The sequence below is a fragment of the Ambystoma mexicanum genome, chromosome 4q (genome assembly GCF_040938575.1).
Source record: "Ambystoma mexicanum isolate Mex_15411 chromosome 4q, UKY_AmexF1_1, whole genome shotgun sequence".
NCBI lineage: Eukaryota > Metazoa > Chordata > Amphibia > Caudata > Ambystomatidae > Ambystoma > Ambystoma mexicanum.
In genome coordinates, this window is record NC_090928.1 from 365,010,035 (window position 1) to 365,030,546 (window position 20,512).

General features: G+C 50.2%; 1 protein-coding gene across 2 annotated transcripts in view; it reads right to left on the minus strand.

Moving 5' to 3' along the window:
- The window catches only part of HEATR1 (HEAT repeat containing 1), a 1,158,897-nt gene that overhangs the window by 538,562 nt on the left and 599,823 nt on the right, over window positions 1-20,512 (minus strand). For both annotated transcript variants that reach the window (XM_069607931.1, XM_069607932.1), the window contains exon 24: window positions 17,745-17,876. In XM_069607931.1, the coding sequence (XP_069464032.1) occupies window positions 17,745-17,876 (132 nt within the window). The remainder of the gene's footprint in view (window positions 1-17,744; window positions 17,877-20,512) is intronic.

Genomic DNA, 20,512 nt, shown 5'->3' on the forward strand with positions numbered 1-20,512 from the left:
TAGACTAGACTTCTTCTCGTTGATGGAGAAGCCCAGATGGAACAAGAGGTCAACAGTCTTTTGGCTATTTGAGAAGCATGTTTCGTAAGAATCCCCTGTTATGAGCCAGACTTCGAGGTAAGGATAGACCAGAATGGACAACCTGCGCAGGTGTGCCGCTGCCACTGCCAGTAACTTCGTGAATACACATCGTTCATGTCAAGTGTTGCCATGTAATCCTCCTGTGTAAGCAGGGGGATTACCTCCTGCAAAGTCACCATATGACATTTTTGAGGTTTTACGAATTTGTTCGCTGGGCGCAGATCTAATTCAGGGCGCATGGTTAAATCCTTTTTGAGTACAAGGAAGTACTCTGAATACCCTCCTTTACCTGTGATATAGGCAAAGGAGGGTCTCTATGACCCTCTATGGCTCCTTTTTCCAGCAGCAGCCCGACTTCCTGAAGAAGGAGGGAGAGGTGTTCCGGTGAAAGACGTCTTCCCCTTGGGGGTCAGAATGTTGGGGAATGACTGAATTTGATGCAGTAACCGTGGGCTATTGTTGACAGTACCCAACGTCTGTGGTAATTCCCTCCCATGCTTGTAGAAATGTTAACCGGCCCCTGACCGGAGATGCATGGGAGGGAACCCGAACTTTCGGGTCATTTGGTGGTGGTAGCCGGGGAGCCTCTGGGAGTGGGGCCATGACCTCTTCCCTTGCCAGGACGTTGTCCTCTTTGAGCATACTGTCCACTGGTTCCCTGAGGGGAGGACCAGTTGCTGGCTGAGGTGCATTGTTGATTTTGTCGTTGGCCACGAAAAAAGGGCCTGTTGCCATAACCTCACTTATTAGGAGGTCTTTAGTGTTTCGTGTTCCTTCTTAGCTGTTTCCAGTGCGTCATGAACCGCCTTGCCAAACAAGTTTGAGTCTTCAAGGGGTTTGTTGATGAGGGACGCCTGTGGTTCTGGCTTGAAACCTGAGTTTCTGAGCCAAGCATGTCGCTTAAGAAGTACGCCCTGGACTAGTGAACTGCCAGCCGTTTCCACAGCATCTAAGGTATTCTTGATAATGCTTTGGTTTACCCGAGTACCTTCTGTCACAGTGGCTAATAAGCGGGTTCGCAAGGGCTCAGGGGCTTCTTGTAGGCCTTCGCACAACATTCCCCATTGGGCATCGGCATAGCTAGCCAACAAAGTTGTATTGTTGGCAATATGCGTGTAATCCTCTTCCCTAAGGCATAAAGCTTCCTACCCTCTTTGTCCGGAGGTGCTTCGCTAGTAGATAGCGGAACCCCCGCCCTTTTCCTCATGGTGGTTACCACCAGGGAATGAGGTATGGAATGACCTCTAATATATAAGGGATCAGGCGGTGAGGGGCTAAAAAGCTTCTCAATTCTTGGATTGACCCCTCTAACTAATGCAGGTTTAGATAAAGAGGGAACGAGGCGTCTCTTGATTGAGGCGAGAAGTGGTATGGCTTGGCTAGCAGGCGGCTTTTCATTGATTATTTGCTCAACACAATCTACTTCTGGGGTAGTTTTCCCCCGTATCAATTCGAAAATGTGCTGCCGCCTTGCGTAGCATTGCATTGAATGTGGGATGATCATCCACAGGCGAAGGCTCTCTGACCGGCGTGGTCTGAGGAGAGGGCAGATCTAAAACATCAGGGTCTGTTGATGCCCCTGGTGACTGTCAGGGCTGTGGTTCACATATGTATGGGTCTTCCTCAAAGTCCCCTGCAGCGTCTTGTAGATCTTCAGTATTTAGGAAATCTTCCTCTTCCTGAAAGTGAGGATCCTCTTCAGTGAGTTCATATGTATCTATTTCTTCCTCAAGTGGGTCAAAAAGTCTTGGGAATTTGGCCCTAGGGTCTTCAGGGAGCACCTCCCTTAGCCTTTTAGGTGGAATGTGTTCAGAGGGGGACACAAACCTATCTAGCCTGTCCATACATGATTCAAATCTTTCCCTAGTCCACTGGGATATCCCTGAACGGTCTAGTGGCAGAAAGGCTTGCTCCTCCGCCTCTAGGCATTCAGATCTCTCCCATAGCGTGGAGGATATACGCCCCGTCGCCCTCGGAGAACCCTTCTCGTGGGCCCGGCGATGGGGACGTATCTCTGGGTTTTCCCTTCAACGTGGGCGGAGGTTCTGGCGTACCCTCCGTAGATTTCGGCGTCTCTCTGACCTTCTGAGCGGGCTTTGGTGACTCCTTCACCAGCAGTTTCTGCGAGTCTTTAGAGACTATTCTAGCTATGCTTTCCACAACGAGTTTCTCCGTCGAAGGCTGGTTGTGAATATTTTTCGGCGGAGCCGGAACCTTAACGTCGACGAACGCCCTCTTCCGAGGCGTTTCCACGGATGTTTTGGTGGTAGTGCCCTTAGTTAAAGACGGACCAGTTGCTAGGCGCGCATGCGGTTGCGGGGAGGGCTGCCGGCCCTTACGGTCGGCTGAGGCTGCCGGTTGATTCGGCATCTCCGTTGGCGCGGAGGCCTTTTTTCGTTTTACTCGACAAATGGCCGTGGGTTGTATGTTTAGTGACTTTTTCGTGTGCGTCAGCGTCGCCGGGGTGCACATCCCCATACGTAGGGCCAGATCGGAGCTTTTCGGGGCCGGGGACAGACGTGATGGAGCGGGAGCACTCCAATGAGAGGTCAACAACCTCCGTTACGGAGGTAGCGTTATCACTATCCCCCTCGTCACACTCAGCGGCGGCGGCCCTGCGTTCCTTCAAAGTTTTTGGACGAATGAGTTTACAGGCCGCAGACCCGGCCTCGCTGTGGTTGAGGGGTAAGCAGTGGTTACACCGCTTATGCTTGTCCTTCCACGGAAATTTGCCTTTACGTGGGCAAAATTTAAAAGGAGTCCTCTCCATAGCTGAGGACGTAACCAGTGATAACGACCCGGAAGGAAAGGGGGGAGAGAAAGGGAAAGGCATTCTAGAAGAAACAGAAATGTCCACACCAACCACCACTCTCCCTACTGTGTAGGCCGGCAAGGCCGACCACGTGTTGGGCAGCGCCGATATGATCACCTCCGTCGAAACCACTGCCGTCGAAAATCTTGACTCGGCAGGGAAGTTTAATGGCCGTCAAAAGAGGGCTGGATGTGGTGCAAGTTAACAATAACTGACAATTCGACCAATGGTCGAGTAAATGGTAAATGGCAATGTCTCTTACGAGCGCAAGGTAACCAGTATGCTGTGCGGAAAAAAACAATCTGAGGGACCTCAACGCGTGAGGGATTTTGGGTACACTACACGTCACTATAGGGATAGTATTACAGACACGCCTATGTCGACGACCCCTTTTCGACTTTCGAAAAACACTCCGCAGTGACCACTGGATGTCGGACTATGCACAGCATGTGATTCTAAGCAGATTAACAAACATCAAAAATGTATAGTATTGTGTAGATAAAACCTAACTGACTAGCTCAGGGTGTTGGGAAGAAGTGACGAGAACAAAGTTAAATTACAACAGAGGGTGATGTGGGGAAAATTGGGGAGGGGTGTGGTGTGGGAGGGATCAGAGTTAAAGCGTTTAGCACAAGTTCCTTTGAAGTCTTTAAGCACTTGGAGTAATGCGAGTTGCAAGTAGTTCCAGACAAACTTTGTTACAAGCAGGAAAAACAACAAACCATCTTGCACCATTGCAAACAACACCGTAGAACGTCATGAGCATAATCGGGGCCTGAAGATCTTTCCACTGTAGTATGCAGCTAGACTTCAATAAAAGAAACGCAAACAATATATATATATATATATATATATATATATATATATATATATATATATATATATATATATATATATATGATACATTACTCACCGTAATCGTATTTCTGATGCTTGTATCTGCTTAGATTCACATGCTGTGCATAGGCCGACATCTAGTGGAAGCTGCGGAGTATTACAGTTTGTTTTTCGAAACTCGAAAATGGGCGTCGACACAGGGCGTGCCAGTAATACTATCCCTAGTGTGACGTCCACTGTACCCAAGATCCCTCACGCGTCTAGGATCCTCAGATTGTATTTTTTCTGACATGAGGTAGCATGAGGAGTAGCGTGAGTACAGATAATCCAAGCAGATAGACAGAAGGAAAGACTACAAGCAATCATGCGCCTTCTCTCGGAAGGGAGGAAGGGTGGGTCGCATGTGAATCTAAGCAGATACAAGCATCAGAAATACGATTACGGTGAGTAATGTATCCCTTCTGAGGCTTGTGGAATCTGCTTAGATCACATGCTGTGCATAGATTAGCGAGCAGTACCAGAAGGAGGTGGGATGTGAGAAGGGTCATGAGCAAACAGGTGTCTTAGAACCGCTTGTCCCACTTGTGTATCTGCCTTGGAATGGGTGTCAATGCAGTAATGCTGAGTAAAAGTGTGAATAGAGCTCCAAGTAGCTGCTTTGCAAATGGTGTCAAGGGGTACATTTGCAATGAAAGCCAGAGTGGCCCCAATGCCTCTAGTAGAGTGGGCCCTTGGCGTAAAAGGCAGAGTCTTTTCAGAGAGTGAGTAACACAGCTGGATACAGTTAATAATCCACTTCGCGATGGCACCTTTAGAGGCGCGATCCCCCTCTCTGCCTGTAGCTACAGAGACAAACTGTTGATCTGTTTTCCTTAGCGGTCTGGTTTTATTTACATAGTAGAGGACCGCCCTACGCACATCTAGGGTGTGCAGTTTCACCTCAGCCGAGCTTTGCGGGTTCTGGAAGAAAGCCGGAAGCTCGATGGACTGGTTTACATGGAATTTTGATATAAATTTAGGCGAGAACCTAGGGTGTGTGCGTAAACCAGTTTGTCTTTATGGATAGTAAAGAAGGGATCCTGAACTGACAGAGCCTGAATTTCACTGACCCTTCTTATAGAAGTAATAGCTACTAAGAAGGCTGTTTTATAAGTCAGGTGTTTGAGACTGCTTTTATGCATGGGTTCGAAAGGGGGGCCCATGAGCTTGGCTAGCACCACATTAAGGTCCCACCCTGGTGGTGGGTTTGAAATAGGAGGGTGAAGTCTCTTTACTCCTTCCATGAAGGCTTTAACTACTGTTACTTTCCACCACAAAACCTTGCTATGGGAAGTGGTGTAAGCCGAGAGGGCTGCCAGGTGTACTTTCAGTGAGTTAAAAACCAATCCTGCATCTAGCAGGTGGAGCATGTATGTAACAATAGTGGAAGGAGTGCAATCAACTGGGTTGATTTGTCTACTCTGGCACCAGATAACGAACCTCTTCCACTTGTCAAAGTAACAGTGCCTTGTGTTTGGTTTCCTAGATTCCTTTAGGATGTCCATACACTTCTGTGGTAAATTGAGGTGTCCAAACTCTATGACTTCAGGAGCCAAGCTGCCAGGTTCATTGAGTTGGGTTGCTGGTGCACTGTTTGACCTTGGTGCTGGGACAGTAGGTTGTACCAGGCTGGAAGTTTGATGGGCTCGCACACCGCCATCCTGCGTAGGTGTGGGAACCACGCTTGTCTTGCCCACATGGGAGCAACTAGGACAAGCGTCATCGACTCCCTGTTCATCTTGTTCACCACCTTCCTGATGAGGAGTTGGTGGAAAAGCGTACGCAAACATCCCTGACCAGTTCATCCACAGGGCGTTCCCTTGGGAGTCTGGTTGGGGGAACCTGGATGCAAATCCTGGGCATTGTCTGTTTTCGCTAGTGGCGAATAAGTCTATAGTGGGGAAACCCCACTGAGAGAAGAGATCTTCTACGACCTCTCTGTGAAGAACCCATTTGTGTTCCTCTGGGAGGGAGTCTCTGCTCAGAGCATCCGCTAGGGAATTGAGCTCCCCTGGAACATGTTGTGATGACAGGAAGATGTTCCGTCTGAGTGCCCATATCCAGATTTTCTGGGCAAGCTTGGACAGATTTGGCGAGCGAGTCCCTCCTTGCTTGTTCAGGTAGAACATGGCTGTAGTGCTGTCCGTCCGGATTTGCACTGACAGGGTTAGTAGGTGGGGCTCGAACGCCTGAAGCGCTCTGAATACTGCCAGAAGCTCTAGCAGGTTGATGTGGTTCTTGGCCACTGAGTGAGACCAGAGACCCTGAGCTGTGTGGTAGAGATGGTGAGCTCCCCACCCCGTCAGACATGCATCTGTAGTGACTACTGCCTGTACTTCGGGATCGTAAAAGGGTTTCCCCTGTGCGAGATTCTCTCTTGTCAACCAGTGAAGGCTTTGTACCAGTGTTGGCGAAACGACCACTAGATCGTCCCACTGACCACTTGCCTGAGACCACTGTTTCGCCAACCATTCTTGCATGGGACGCATGCGCAGGCGTGCATGGGGGACCAGGTAAATGCATGACGCCATCATGCCCAGTAAACGCATTGCTTTGCGTACCGTTATTTGTTGACCGGACTGATAATGCGGAATTTGCAGTAGTATATTCCCAATTCTTTCTTCTGAAGGAAAGGTCAACCCCTCCTGGGTATCCAGGATTGCTCCTAGGAATTGTTTTGAGGTGCTTGGCACCAGGCTTGACTTCTTCTCGTTGATTGAGAAGCCTAACTCGTGGAGGAGGTCGATAGTCCTTTGAATGTTTGTCCTGCAAATTCCTGGGGTTTCCCCCGTTATGAGCCAGTCGTCCAGATAAGGGTACACTGGGATTGCCTCCGTGCGTAGGTGTGCAGCCGCCACCGCCAGTACCTTGGTGAATACCCTTGGTGCTGAAGCTATCCCGAAGGGCAGTACCTTGAATTGGTAGTGCCGACTGTCCACCTTGAAGCGCAAGTACTTTCTGTGCGCTGGGAACATGGAAATATGAAAATAAGCATCTTTCATATCTAATGTTGCCATGTAATCCCCCTTTTTTAGGAGGGGGATTACCTCTTGTAGCGTGGTCATACGAAATTTTTGGGGCTTGACATACTTGTTGGCAGGCCGTTAGTCCAATACTGGGCGAATTGTCAAGTCTTTCTTTGGCACAAGGAAGTAAGTTGAATAAATACCCTTGTTTACCTGGTGTCCCGGGACGAGTTCTATCGCGTCCTTTTGTAGAAGAATGGCGATCTCCTCGAGGAGAATCTTCTGATGTTCTAAGGAGTGTACTCTTTGTCGTGGAGGATGGTTCCGGGGACGCTGCAGTAGCTCTATACAATATCCCGTGGATACTGTTGACAGCACCCATCTGTCTGATGTGATCCCTTCCCAAGCCTGGGTGAAGTTTGAAATGCGTCCCCCTACTGGGGTTGCGTGAGAAGGGACCCTGAACTGAGCGTCACTGCTTTGGTGGAGGCGTGCCGCCTCCCTTGCTGGGGCTGCCTCTGCCTTTACCACGACCTCTCCTATTACCTCTGCCGTAACCCTGGGTAGATTGATGGTTGTTGTTCCACTGTGTACCCTGCCCCTGGGAATAGTTAGATCCTCTCTGGGAATTTTGGCCGCGTGGGCGACGAAAATTACTATTCCCTCTCTGGTTAGGGGGTTTATTGGTTAACTGACCAAGGGATTTGAGTGTCTCGTATTCGTCCTTGGCATTTTTCAGTGCGTCTTCGACCGCCTTACCAAACAACAGATCGGCTTCCACCGGTTTGTCTAACAATGATGCCTATGTTTCTGCCTTAAAACCAGACTGCCGTAACCACGCATGTCTCTTGATAACAGTACCTTCTGCTATCAATCTGCCTGCGTTGTCCGCAGCGTCGAAGGTTGCTTTCAAAATGCAATCAGACACGGCTCTACCCTCTGTGGAAATCCAAGCTAATTGGCCCTTTAACGGTTCAGGAGCAGAGGCTATGAGAGCCGCGACTTCTTCCCACTGATTGCAGATGTCGCTGGCCAACAGGGTGGTGGAGTTAGCAATCCTTGCTTGATAGGCGGACGTTGAGGCTACCTTCCTGCCGAAACCGTATAGTTTTTTGCTCTCCTTGTCGGGAGGCGCTTCTGACGTAGACAAGGGTGTCCCAGCCCTCTTACGTTTGTTTTGTTGACAACTAGGGAGTCTGGCTTCAGATGTCCTCTTATATAGAGAGGGTCAGACTGAGCTGCACTGAAAAGTTTTTCAACCCTGGGATTGACTGCTCTGGTGAGGTTTGGGTTCACTAGGGACGGATCTATTCTCCGCTGAATGGATTTAAGGATAGGGATGGTCTGGGCAACAGGCCTCCTTTCTCCCACTAACTCTTCTGCGAAATCCCTTTCCTCCTGTACACCGTGGGTGTCAATGTGGAAATGTTCTGCTGCGCGAGCGAGAATCTTATTTAGGAGGGGTTGGTTACCGACCGGGGAGTCGGTAACCGGGGCTTCGTTCTCTACCGGGGAAATCTACTCTGTATGTTTCCGGGTCATCCTCTTCTTCCTCCTGGTCCTCATCATCCCCATAGTAGGCCGTCCCAGTTTGCTCTTCTATCAACCCAAAATCTTGGTCTTCACAAAAGGAAGCCTCTCCTTGATACAGTGAGTATGGTCTTGCGTAAGGTTGTACCTCGAAGGGTTCGGACCTCATTGGAGTTTCAAACCGGGCCTTCTTACTCGGGGGATAGGATCAGTAGAGCCTGAGGGTGTGGCCCCTTGTGGATCATACGAGAGGAAATGTTCTGGATTTTTATCATAAAAATCAGCCAAAGAAGACATTCTTGACATGACCCCATCTATGTCTTCACTGGACCATTTTTTGGAACTGGGAATGACTCTCTCAGCAAGTCTATGGGATTTATCTTGAGTAGCTTTGCTGGTTGTGGACCTATCAGCAGACTTGGGCTTGTCTGTCTGTTTAGAGGGGGTGGACTGTTTCACAGGTGTTGAACAATGTACAGGTAGTTTCTTCTGCTGTTTTCCCCCCTCCCCGTGCGTAGAAAAATGTTTTCCCTGTCCCTTAGTGGCTCCGGAGTTTTTCGACGCCTGGCGTCGAGGATCGGGAGAGGTGTCCCTGTCCTTCGAGCGTGGGGCCTCGCTGGCTTTAATTGCGGGCTCCGACTCCTGGAGCGCGGCCTGGGGGTGGAAGTCGTCTTCGTCTTCCGACGAGTGGATGATTGCCTGGAGTCATGCGGCGATCTTGATCGAGAGCGCCCAGAGGACACCGAATCGGACCGTTCTGTCTGTGCCTCTTTCCGAGAACTCGACGTCGTCGAGTCTCGGTTGGACTTAGTGTGTTTAGTGTGTGTAGTATGTGAAGCGCTTGTGTCGCCGGGGGTCTTCCCCATAGCCGCCCTGCCGGACGACCTTCCGAGGTCGGGGACCTGCGCTCGGCTGTCTTTCGACGCCGTAATGCCCTCGCCGTCCGAAAGTACGGCGTCGCTGCCATCGCTGAAGGCGCCCTCCGCTGCCATGGCCGCCTGCCTGGCGTGGTGGGCCCAACGCTTCGTCTAACGGTCCTTAAGTGTCTTAGGTTTAAACCTACTACACGCTCTGCAGTTCGCTTCGGGGTGGTCCCTCGGCAAGCAGAGATTGCACGTGGCGTGCCTGTCGACCCAAGGGTATTTGCGATTGCACTTGGGGCAGAATTGAAAAGGGGTACCCTCCATAAGCACCTTGAGGCAGCGGGCTGTTAAGTGTAGGAAATGTATAAGGTGTACCTATATACCAAGAGTGTAAAGTATGTACCACCCCCCACTCTCCCTACTTGCAGGGCCGAGGCCAGCGGCCTTCCGAGGCCCAAATCCGTCGTGCAGCAGCCGACGGTCGATTTCTTCTCCAGCCGGCGTCGAGTGTCAAAGTTCGACGTTGGGGTGGGAAAGGATGTCAATAGATTATTTTTTTTAATTCTAGCAAAAGTATGGCTAAGGCCAGGGGACTCCGCAAAATGCTTCCGACCAGTATGGCGGAAAAAAACAATCTGAGGATCCTAGACGCGTGAGGGATCTTGGGTACAGTGGACGTCACACTAGGGATAGTATTACCGGCACGCCCTGTGTCGACGCCCATTTTCGAGTTTCGAAAAACTGTAATACTCCGCAGCTTCCACTAGATGTCGGCCTATGCACAGCATGTGATCTAAGCAGATTCCACAAGCCTCAGAAATATATATATGAGGCTTGTGGAATCTGCTTAGATCACATGCTGTGCATAGGCCGACATCTAGTGGAAGCTGCGGAGTATTACAGTTTGTTTTTCGAAACTCGAAAATGGGCGTCGACACAGGGCGTGCCAGTAATACTATCCCTAGTGTGACGTCCACTGTACCCAAGATCCCTCATGCGTCTAGGATCCTCAGATTGTATTTTTTCTGACATGAGGTAGCATGAGGAGTAGCGTGAGTACAGATAATCCAAGCAGATAGACAAAAAGGTAAGACTACAAGCCATCATGCGTCTTCTCTCAGAGGGGCGGAAGGGTGGGTCGCATGTGAATCTAAGCAGATACAAGCATCAGAAATACGATTACGGTGAGTAATGTATCCCTTCTGAGGCTTGTGGAATCTGCTTAGATCACATGCTGTGCATAGATTAGCGAGCAGTACCTGAAGAAGGTGGTGGGATTTGAGAAGGGTCATGAGCAATTAAGTGTCTTAGAACCGCTTGTCCCACTTGTGTATCTGCCTTGGAATGGGTGTCAATGCAGTAATGCCGAGTAAAAGTGTGAATAGAGCTCCAAGTAGCTGCTTTGCAATTGGTGTCAAGGGGTACATTTGCAATGAAAGCCAGAGTGGCCCCAATGCCTCTAGTAGAGTGGGCTCTTGGCGTGAAAGGCAGAGTTCTTTCAGAAAGTGAGTAACACAGCTGGATACAGTTAATAATCCACTTCGAGATGGCACCTTTAGAGACGCGATCCCCCTCTCTGCCTGTAACTACGGAGACAAACAGTTGATCTGTTTTTCTTAGCGGTCTGGTCTTATTTACATAGTAGAGGACCGCCCTACGCACATCTAGGGTGTGTAGTTTCACTTCAGCCGAGCTTTGCGGGTCCTGGAAGAAAGCCGGAAGCTCGATGGACTGGTTTACATGGAATTTAGATATAAATTTAGGTGAAAACCTAGGGTGTGTGCGTAAAACCAGTTTGTCTTTATGGACAGTAAAAAAGGGATCCTGCACTGACAGAGCCTGAATTTCACTGACCCTTCTTATAGAAGTAATAGCTACTGAGAAGGCCGTTTTATAAGTCAGGTGTTTGAGACTGCTTTTATGCATGGGTTCGAAAGGGGGGCCCATGAGCTTGGCTAGCACCACCTTAAGGTCCCACCCTGGTGGTGGGTTTGAAATAGGAGGGTGAAGTCTCTTTACTCCTTCCATGAAGGCTTTAACTACTGGTACTTTCCACCATGAAACCTTGCAATGTGAAGTGGTGTAAGCCGACAGGGCTGCCAGGTGTACTTTCAGTGAGTTAAAAATCAATCCTGCATCCAGCAGGTGGAGCATGTATGTAACAATAGTGGAAGGAGTGCAATCAACAGGGTTGATTGATCCACTCTGGCACCAGATAACGAACCTCTTCCACTTGTCAAAGTAACAGTGCCTTGTGTTTGGTTTCCTAGATTCCTTTAGGATGTCCATACACCTCTGTGGCAAATTGAGATGTCCAAACTCTATGACCTCAGGAGCCATGCTGCCAGGTTCATGGAGTTGGGTTGCTGGTGCACTGTTTGACCTTGGTGCTGGGACAAAAGGTTGTACCAGGCTGGAAGTTTGATGGGCTCGCACACCGCCATCCTGCGTAGGTGTGGGAACCACGGTTGTCTTGCCCACATGGGAGCAACTAGGACGAGCGTCATCGACTCTCTGTTCATCTTGTTCACCACTTTCCTGATGAGGAGTTGGTGGAAAAGCGTACGCAAACATCCCTGACCAGTTCATCCACAGGGCGTTCCCCTGGGAGTCTGGTTGGGGGAACCTGGATGCAAATCCTGGGCATTGTCTGTTTTCGCTTGTGGCGAATAGGTCTATAGTGGGGAAACCCCACTGAGAGAAGATATCTTCTACGACCTCTGTGTAGAACCCATTCGTGTTCCTCTGGGAGGGAGTCTCTGCTCAGAGCATCCGCTAGGGAATTGAGCTCCCCTGGAACATGTTGTGATGACAGGAAGATGTTCCATCTGAGTGCCCATATCCAGATTTTCTGGGCAAGCTTGGACAGATTTGGCGAGCGAGTCCCTCCTTGCTTGTTCGGGTAGAACATGGCTGTTGTGCTGTCCGTCCGGATTTGCACTGACAGGTTTAGTAGGTGGGGCTCGAACGCCTGAAGTGCTCTGAATACTGCCAAAAGCTCTAGCAGGTTGATGTGGTTCTTGGCCACTGAGTGAGACCAGAGACCCTGAGCTGTGTGGTGGAGATGGTGAGCTCCCCACCCAGTCAGGCATGCATCTGTAGGGACTATTGCCTGTACCTCGGGATCGTAAAAGGGTTTCCTCTGTGCAAGATTCTCTCTTGCCCACCAGTGAAGGCTTTGTACCAGTGTTTGTGAAACGACCACTAGATCGTTCCACTGACCACTTGCCTGAGACCACTGTTTCGCCAACCATTCCTGCATGGGACGCATGCGGAGGCGCGCGTGGGGGACCAGGTAAATACATGACGCCATCATGCCCAGTAAACGCATTGCTTTGCGTACCGTTATTTGTTGACCGGACTGATAATGCGGAATTTGCAGTAGTATATTCCGAATTCTTTCTTCTGAAGGAAAGGTCAACCCCTCTTGGGTATCTAGGATTGCTCCTAGGAACTGTTTTGAGGTGCTTGACACTAGGCTTGACTTTTTCTCATTGATTGAGAAGCCTAACTCGTGAAGGAGGTCGATAGTCCTTTGAATGTTTGTCCTGCAAATTCCTGGGGTTTCCCCAGTTATGAGCCAGTCGTCCAGATAAGGGTACACCGGGATTGCCTCCCTGTGTAGGTGTGCAGCCGCCACCGCCAGTACCTTGGTGAATACCCTTGGTGCAGAAGCTATCCCGAAGGGCAGTACCTTGAATTGGTAGTGTCGACTGTCCACCTTGAAGCGTAAGTACCTTCTGTGCGCTGGGAACATGGAAATATGAAAATAGGCATCTTTCATATCCAAGGTTGCCATGTAATCCCCCTTTTTTAGGAGGGGGATTACCTCTTGTAGCGTAGTCATACAAAACTTTTGGGGCTTGACATACTTGTTGGCAGACCGTAAGTCCAATACTGGGCGCATTGTCAAATCTTTCTTTGGCACAAGGAAGTAAGTTGAATAAATACCCTTGTTTAACTGGTGTCCAGGGACGAGTTCTATCTCGTCCTTTTCTAGCAGAATGGCGATCTCCTCGAGGAGAATCTTCTGATGTTCTAAAGAGTGTACTCTTTGTCGTGGAGGATGGTTCCGGGGACGCTGCAGTAGTTCTATACAGTACCCTGTGGATACTGTTGACAGCACGCATCTGTCTAATGTGATCCCTTCCCAAGCCTGGGTGAAGTTGGAAATGCGTCCCCCTACTGGGGTTGCATGAGAAGGGACCCTGAACTGAGCGTCACTGCTTTGGTGGGGGCATGCCACCTCCCTTGCTGGGGCTGCCTCTGCCTTTACCACGACCTCTCCTATTACCCCTGCCGTAACCCTGGGTAGACTGTTGTTCCACTGTGTACCCTGCCCCTGGGAATAGTTAGATCCTCTCTGGGAATTTTGGCCGCGTGGGCGACGAAAATTACTATTCCCTCTCTGGTTAGGGGGTTTATTGGTTAACTGGCCAAGGGACTTGAGTGTCTCGTATTCGTCCTTGGCATTCTTCAGTGCGTCTTCGACCGCCTTACCAAACAACAGATCGGCTTCCACCGGTTTGTCCAACAATGATGCCTGGGTTTCTGTCTTAAAACCAGACTGCCGTAACCATGCATGTCTCTTGATAACAGTGCCTTCAGCTATCAATCTGCCTGCGTTGTCCGCGGCGTGAAAGGTTGCTTTCAAAATGCAACCAGACACGGCTCTACCCTATGCGGAAATCCAAGCTAACTGGCCCTTTAAAGGTTCAAGAGCAGAGGCTATGAGTGCCGCGACTTCTTCCCACTGATGGCAGTTGTAGCTGGCCAACAGGGTGGTGGAGTTTGCAATCCTTGCTTGATAGGCGGACGTTGAGGCTACTTTCCTGCCGAAACCATATAGTTTTTTGCTCTCCTTGTCGGGAGGAGCTTCGGAAGATGACAAGGGTGTTCCAGCCCTCTTACGAGTGTTAGTGACAACTAGGGAGTCTGGCTTCAGATGTCCTCTTATATAGAGAGGGTCAGACTGGGCAGCCCTGAAAAGTTTTTCAACCCTGGGATTGACTGCTCTGGTGAGGTTCGGGTTCACCAGGGACGGGTCTATTCTTCGCTGAATGGACTTAAGGATTGGGATGGTCTGGGCAACAGGCCTCCTTTCTCACACTAACTCCCCGCTGCGAAGTCCCTCTCCTCCTGGACACCGTGGGCGTCAATATGGAAATGTTCTGCTGCACGTGCGAGAACCTCGTTTAGGAGGGGTTGGTTATCAACAGGGGAGTCGGTAACCGGGGCTTCGTTTTCTACCGGGGAATCTACTCTGTAGGTTTCAGGGTCTTCCTCTTCCTGGTCCTCATCATCCCCATAGTATCCAGTCCCGGTTTGTTCTTCTACCATGCCAAATTCTTGGTCCTCACCAAAGGAAGCTTCTCCTTGATACAGTGAGTATGGTCTTGAGTATGGTTGTACTTCGAAGGGGTCTGTAGACCTCATCGGTGTTTCAAACCGGGGCTTCTTACTCGGGGGGATAGGATCATTAGAGCCTGAGGGTGTCGCCCCTTGTGGATCTCACAAAAGGAAATGGTCTGTATTTTTATTGTAAAAATCAGCCATAGAAGACATCCTTGACATGACCCTATCTATGTCTTCACTGGACCATTTTTTGGAACTGGGAATGACTCTCTCAGCAAGTCTCCAGGATTCATCTTGAGTAGATTTGGTTTTAGACATATCAGCAGACCTGTTCTTGTCTGTCTGTTTAGGGGGAGTGGTGTGTTTCACAGGTGTGGAAGAGTGCAAAGGCTGCTTCTTCTGCTGTTTTCCCCCCTCCCCGTGAGTGGAAAAATGTTTTCCCTGTCCTTTTGTGGCTCTGGAGGTTTTCGACGCCTGGCGTCGAGGATCGGGGGTAAGGTCCCTGTCCTTCGAGCGTGGGGCCTCGCTGATTTTGACTGCGGGCTCCGACTCCTGGAGCGTGGCCTGGGGGTGGAAGTCGTCTTCGTCCTCCGACGATCGAACTTCTGTTAGCCTAGGGAGCGGGGCACTCTTGGCAAGAGTGGATGATTGCCTGGAGTCATGCGGCGATCTCGATCGAGAGCGCCCAGAGGACACCGAATCGGACCGATCTGTTTGTGCCTCTTTCCGAGCACTCGACGTCGTCGAGTCTCGGTTGGACTTTGTGTGTTTAGTGTGTGTGGTGTGTGTGGTGTGTGAAGCGCTTGTGTCGCCGGGGGTCTTCCCCATAGCCGCCCTGCCGGATGACCTTCCGAGGTCGGGGACTTGCGCTCGGCTGTCTTTCGACGCCGTAATGCCCTCGCCGTCCGAAAGTACGGCGTCGCTGAAGGCGCCCTCCGCTGCCATGCAGCTTGCCTGGCGTGGTGGGCCCAACGCTTTGTCGAACGGTCCTTAAGTGTCTTAGGTTTAAACCTACTACACGCTCTGCAGTTTGCTTCGGGGTGGTCCCTCGGCAAGTAGAGATTGCACGTGGCGTGCCTGTCGACCCAAGGGTATTTGCGATTGCACTTGGGGCACAATTGAAAAGGGGTACCCTCCATATGCACCTTGAGGCAGCGGGCTTTAAGGGTAGGAAATGTATAAGGTGTACCTATATACCAAGAGTGTAGAGTATGTACAACCCCCCACTCTCCCTACTTGTAGGGCCGAGGCCAGCGGCCTTCCAAGGCCCGGGCCGAGGCCAGAGGCCTTCCGAGGCCCAAATCCGTCGTGCAGCAGCCGACTTCATCTCCAGCCGGCGTCGAGTGTCGAAGTTCGACATTGGGATGGGGAAGGATGTAAATAAATTAATATTTTAGGAAAAGTATGGCTAAGGCCAGGGGACTCCGCAAAATGCTTCCGACCAGTATGGCGTAAAAAAACAATATGAGGATCCTAGACGCCCGAGGGATCTTGGTGTAACGCTCACCTGGCTCCCATGGAGGCGCTGACCTGGTCTGGATTGCTGTGACCTCTTCAAGCGTGATGCGCAGGATTCAAAACACCGACTGAACTGGACCCCCAAATCTGGCTTGTCTGGCCCGTAGAAAAATCTTTCTGTAGGTGGAGAAAGGGGATTAACTGACTGCAGAGTATTGTGATTGCTTCCCACCTCCCCTTTGCTCTTCTCTGACCACCTCCGAAATCCCCAATCAAGGCTCACCTCAATGTTTGAATGGATGAGCTCTCCATCCTGCTTCTGATGCAGGGGTGCGTATTTGACCAGTTACTTCACTGGTTTCGGAAGGCGAAATGCCGTAAGTATGCAGTTTAAAAAGTTCCAGAGTAGAGTCTTCTCTTTGTTTGCTTTTCTTAACCTGCGATCTATCCTTATTTTCAGGTGCAGAGTGGAAGTGATGCTTCGAGGGATATTGCCGGAGATAAACTCAGGTGAGTTTGTGATAAAATGATCCCTTTAAATGTCTTTGAATCCCTCTAGTAATGTCTTTCTTTTTTCCCCTTAGGGGCCGGGATGCGGTACCAGGCCAAGAAGTGGCGCCGACCCGAAATGAGGAGTGGTTCCGTCAAATATGGCCAGGTAAGTCTTGTGACGGAAAATCAGGCTTTCCTCATTTGTTCCTCCTGCTCACCTTTTGTCTCTTCTTCTCCCCTGCAGGTGCAGAGATGTGGCGGAATGCCCAGAAGGTTGCGGTGGATAGTGAAGAGCCCACGAGGCAGGTGAGTGATGCGCGGCGCTGCTACAAGTAGCGCGATGCTTTTAAAGAATGTCTATCTTCAGGATTGCTGGAGTGATGATTCCGGAAACAGGTAAGAAATTAGATTAAGTTCTTGGTTTTCACCTTTTCTCTTCCCTTCCTTTCCTTTCTTTCAGGTATCCCTAGATCGAGGTGGGCGTGGCTGGAGGCAAGATGCAGGAGCAGTCACGCTGAGCGTTCAGCTGCTAGATGCAGAGCAACGCGAAGCACGTGTGGCAGTCCGGGCGTGGTTTAAATAGCCTTGGAAGAAGTTCCAGGTAAGTATTCTTCCACGGTCCCCACCCAAGTAAAATAGTTCCTTTGAGAAAATAGTCCCTCCTAAACCTCATTTGGCTTGAGGCTTCATGCAGCATGGTCTGCGTCAGGTAAGTGCACCAAACACCCTCTTTTATGAGCCTGGCGCCTATGGCGCCAGGACTGATGTCCAACATGAGCCTGGCGCCAAAGACGCCAGGACAAAGTCCAAAGAGCCCCTATTAGGGGCCGCTGGGCTTTTACCCGAGGGCATGATGCCTGCTCCCGGGGGTGCTGGGCCTGTCCTGGTGCTCCGGGGGTAGGCATCATGACACTTGGGTACAGAGGACGTCACACTAGGGATAGTATTACTGGCACGCCCTGTGTCGACGCCCATTTTCGAGTTTCGAAAAACAAACTGTAATACTCTGCAGCTTCCACTAGATGTCGGCCTATGCACAGCATGTGATCTAAGCAGATTCCACAAGCCTCAGAAATATATATATATATATATGGATGAACATTCGACTTTTCTGAAAATTCATTCTTTACAACATTCCTCCTTTTCGTGCTAGTTGTGTGGCATTAAACTGGGATACACACTGGTGAAGAGACAGTGGCAAGGTCACAAAGAACTACCAACAAAGAACTACCAATGATGAAATTCAGTACTTAAGACTCTACATGGTGTAACGATCACAGGAAACCAGAGTACAAAGCAGCAGACACTCACCGCTTTGAAAGCACTGGTGACGACCTGGGCACACAGAGGATTCTTGCAGTTGAGCAGCAAATCAAAAAGCACACCCAGCACCCTCTGCTGAACTTTACCATCCTCAATTGCAGCAAAAAAAGGCTTTGTGATCTGCAAAGGAAAATAGACATGTGGTGAGAAGCTTGTACCCACAAAAGGGCTCACCTTTTCATGCGGTTACCCTCCTTCCTGTTGCCCCATCCACTGGCTGCTTGCCACAGAATCACGCATCTTTAAGAGGCAGCAGAATACAGCGATCAACCACGAAAACGTATTGATTTTTAAACACAATTTAAATGAGCACTAACAAAGTCAGATAGTCTCAAGTAATCTAGCCCCCTGCAATGATCCTACCTAAATTAGCACCTCTACTCGCACCACAAAATCACAGATAAAACATTCAAACATAACATTTTTAATCTGTTTGAAAATCAAACCTTTGTATGAAATTGTCACAGTAAAACAGTGTAAGTACAAAGCAACAGTTGTAGTCTGTCATTTTAACGAGAACACAGCTGCTTCCAATGAAGAGAGGATGCAGTAATTGTTCACCTTTGCACGTTTGTTCTCCTAGGATGGAACAAGTTACTTACCTGTAACTATTGTTCTGCAGCATGGGTCTGGCATGGACTCATGCTCATGAATATTCCCCATCGTCAGGCTGGGAATCCTCGGTAAAAGAAAAAACAGTTTCACTTTCACTTACAAACTGTATTTCTCCACTAAACTAATCACTGTACTCTGGGTCATACTGCTCCCAGCCAATGAATGTCCTCTCCCTAAGCCCCTCCTCTGGCAGCAATCTTCAGATTTGGTAAGCATGCAAGAGGCAGTATGACCAAGAAGAGCCGCAGAGGGGTAGGAGGGAGGGTTCGCATGTGAATCCATGCTGGAGAATAGTTACAGGTAAGTAACTTGTTCCTTCTCCAGCATGGGGTCTGGCATGGATGCACATGCTCATGAATAAAGAATACATAGAAGTACAAAATTACAAAACCACAGGAGGTGGCAAGGCTCAACAGAAGCAATTTCTCTTACCTCTGGAACAAGCTCACCTCAAGCGAACAGGTTGCGCAGCACTGCTTGGCCGACTCTGGACTCCTCCCTGGAATCCCTGTCGATGCAGTAGAATCTCGTGAAGATGTGCGTGGACCTCCATGTACCAGCCTTGCAGATTTCCAGCTGGGGCCCACCAGACAGGAACGGCATCATAGCATCAATCTCTTTAGAGGAGTGGGCTCTAGAATGGCCAGGCAGCAGTCGGTTCGCCAACCGATGACAGTGAGTGATGCAGCCGGAGAGCCACCTTGTGATGGAAGCCTTGGACAAGACCTTTCCATGGTTCACAGGACCAAAGTTCACAAACAGCTGAGAAGTATTCCGAAAACTCTTTGTGCATGCCATGTAGAACTTTAGAGCACGAGCAACGTCCAGAGAGTGCAAGGCCCCATCAGCCGGTGACAAAGGCTTCGGGAAAAACACAAGTAACACCAAAGGTTTGTTGAGGTAGAATTCTGACAGAACCTTTGGCATGAAGGAGGGGTGCATCTGTAGCACCACCCTCGATTCGTGGAAATACATATATGGGTGTTTGCAGGATAGGGCTTCGATTTCACCCACCCACCTGATGGCCCCCATGAGCCTCGTCAGCACCAAGTTCGCACGTCGAAACGGTCCTTTGAGGAACTCCTTGACGAGATGGTGGGACCTAAGAGAAGGTCTTCATGGAGACCTGGTGCAGCGGGAGATAAGCGCCAGGTGCATCTTGATAGAGGTGTGTGCCAGTCCCACCTTGGCCAAGACCAACAAGTATGGAAGAATCTGCAGGGCCGTGACCCTCAGAGGGGTGATATTCTGTGATCGGCACCACATAGCGAAACTCTTCCACTTGTGACTGTAGCACTTCACTCTGGCCTTGGCAAGGACCTCCCTGCAGTCCGCTGGCAACTCGTATCCTCCAAACTCTAGGGCTGCACGAGCCAAGCCCTCAGGTTCAGCGATCTTGGCTCACAAAGCAGGATTGCGCCTCCTTCTCTGGTGAGCAGATCCGCAACCACTGGCAGCTTGACCGGAGGCAACGCAGACAGGCTGAGGTCCCGGTACCAGATCTGCCTTGGCCGATGAATATCATCCTATATCAGCACTGTTCGAGTGAAATGAGCAGGAACGGCCACAGAGGGAGCGCGGCCATGGAGGGAACGTGTACAGAAACAGGTCTTCCCACGGGAAGGAGAACGCGTCCCCCGTGCTCCTTGGTTGGTGGAACCTGCTGGCAAACATCTGGCATTTGGCAATCGTCACAAACAGATCGATCTGGGGCCTGCCCCACTTGATGAAGATAAGGTCCACTTGGTCCTGCCAAAAGTTCCCACTCGTGGCAGGAGCGCAACTCCCTGCTAAGGGAGTCGTCGATGGTGTTCTTGACTCCCGCCAGGTATAAGGGGAAGAGTAACATCTCTTGTTCGACAGCCCAGTGCCACAAGTGCCCCCCTGCTTCCTGATGTATGATGTTAATGTTAAAGGATATTTGTACCGCGCACTATCACCACCGGAGTGGTCCCCTGGTGTTCAGGCAGTTCTAAAAGAAAGGGGGCTTCGGGGGGTGGGGTAGGGGGGAGGGGCGAGTTAGTGGGAATAAGCTGGAGAAGTGCAAGAGAGCAGTGATGTGCCTTTGGTGGCATCAGCCCGGTGGGTCTTTTGGCTGTGCTTGGGGTGTTTTACGGTCGGTAGTCCTCATGTGCTGTTGT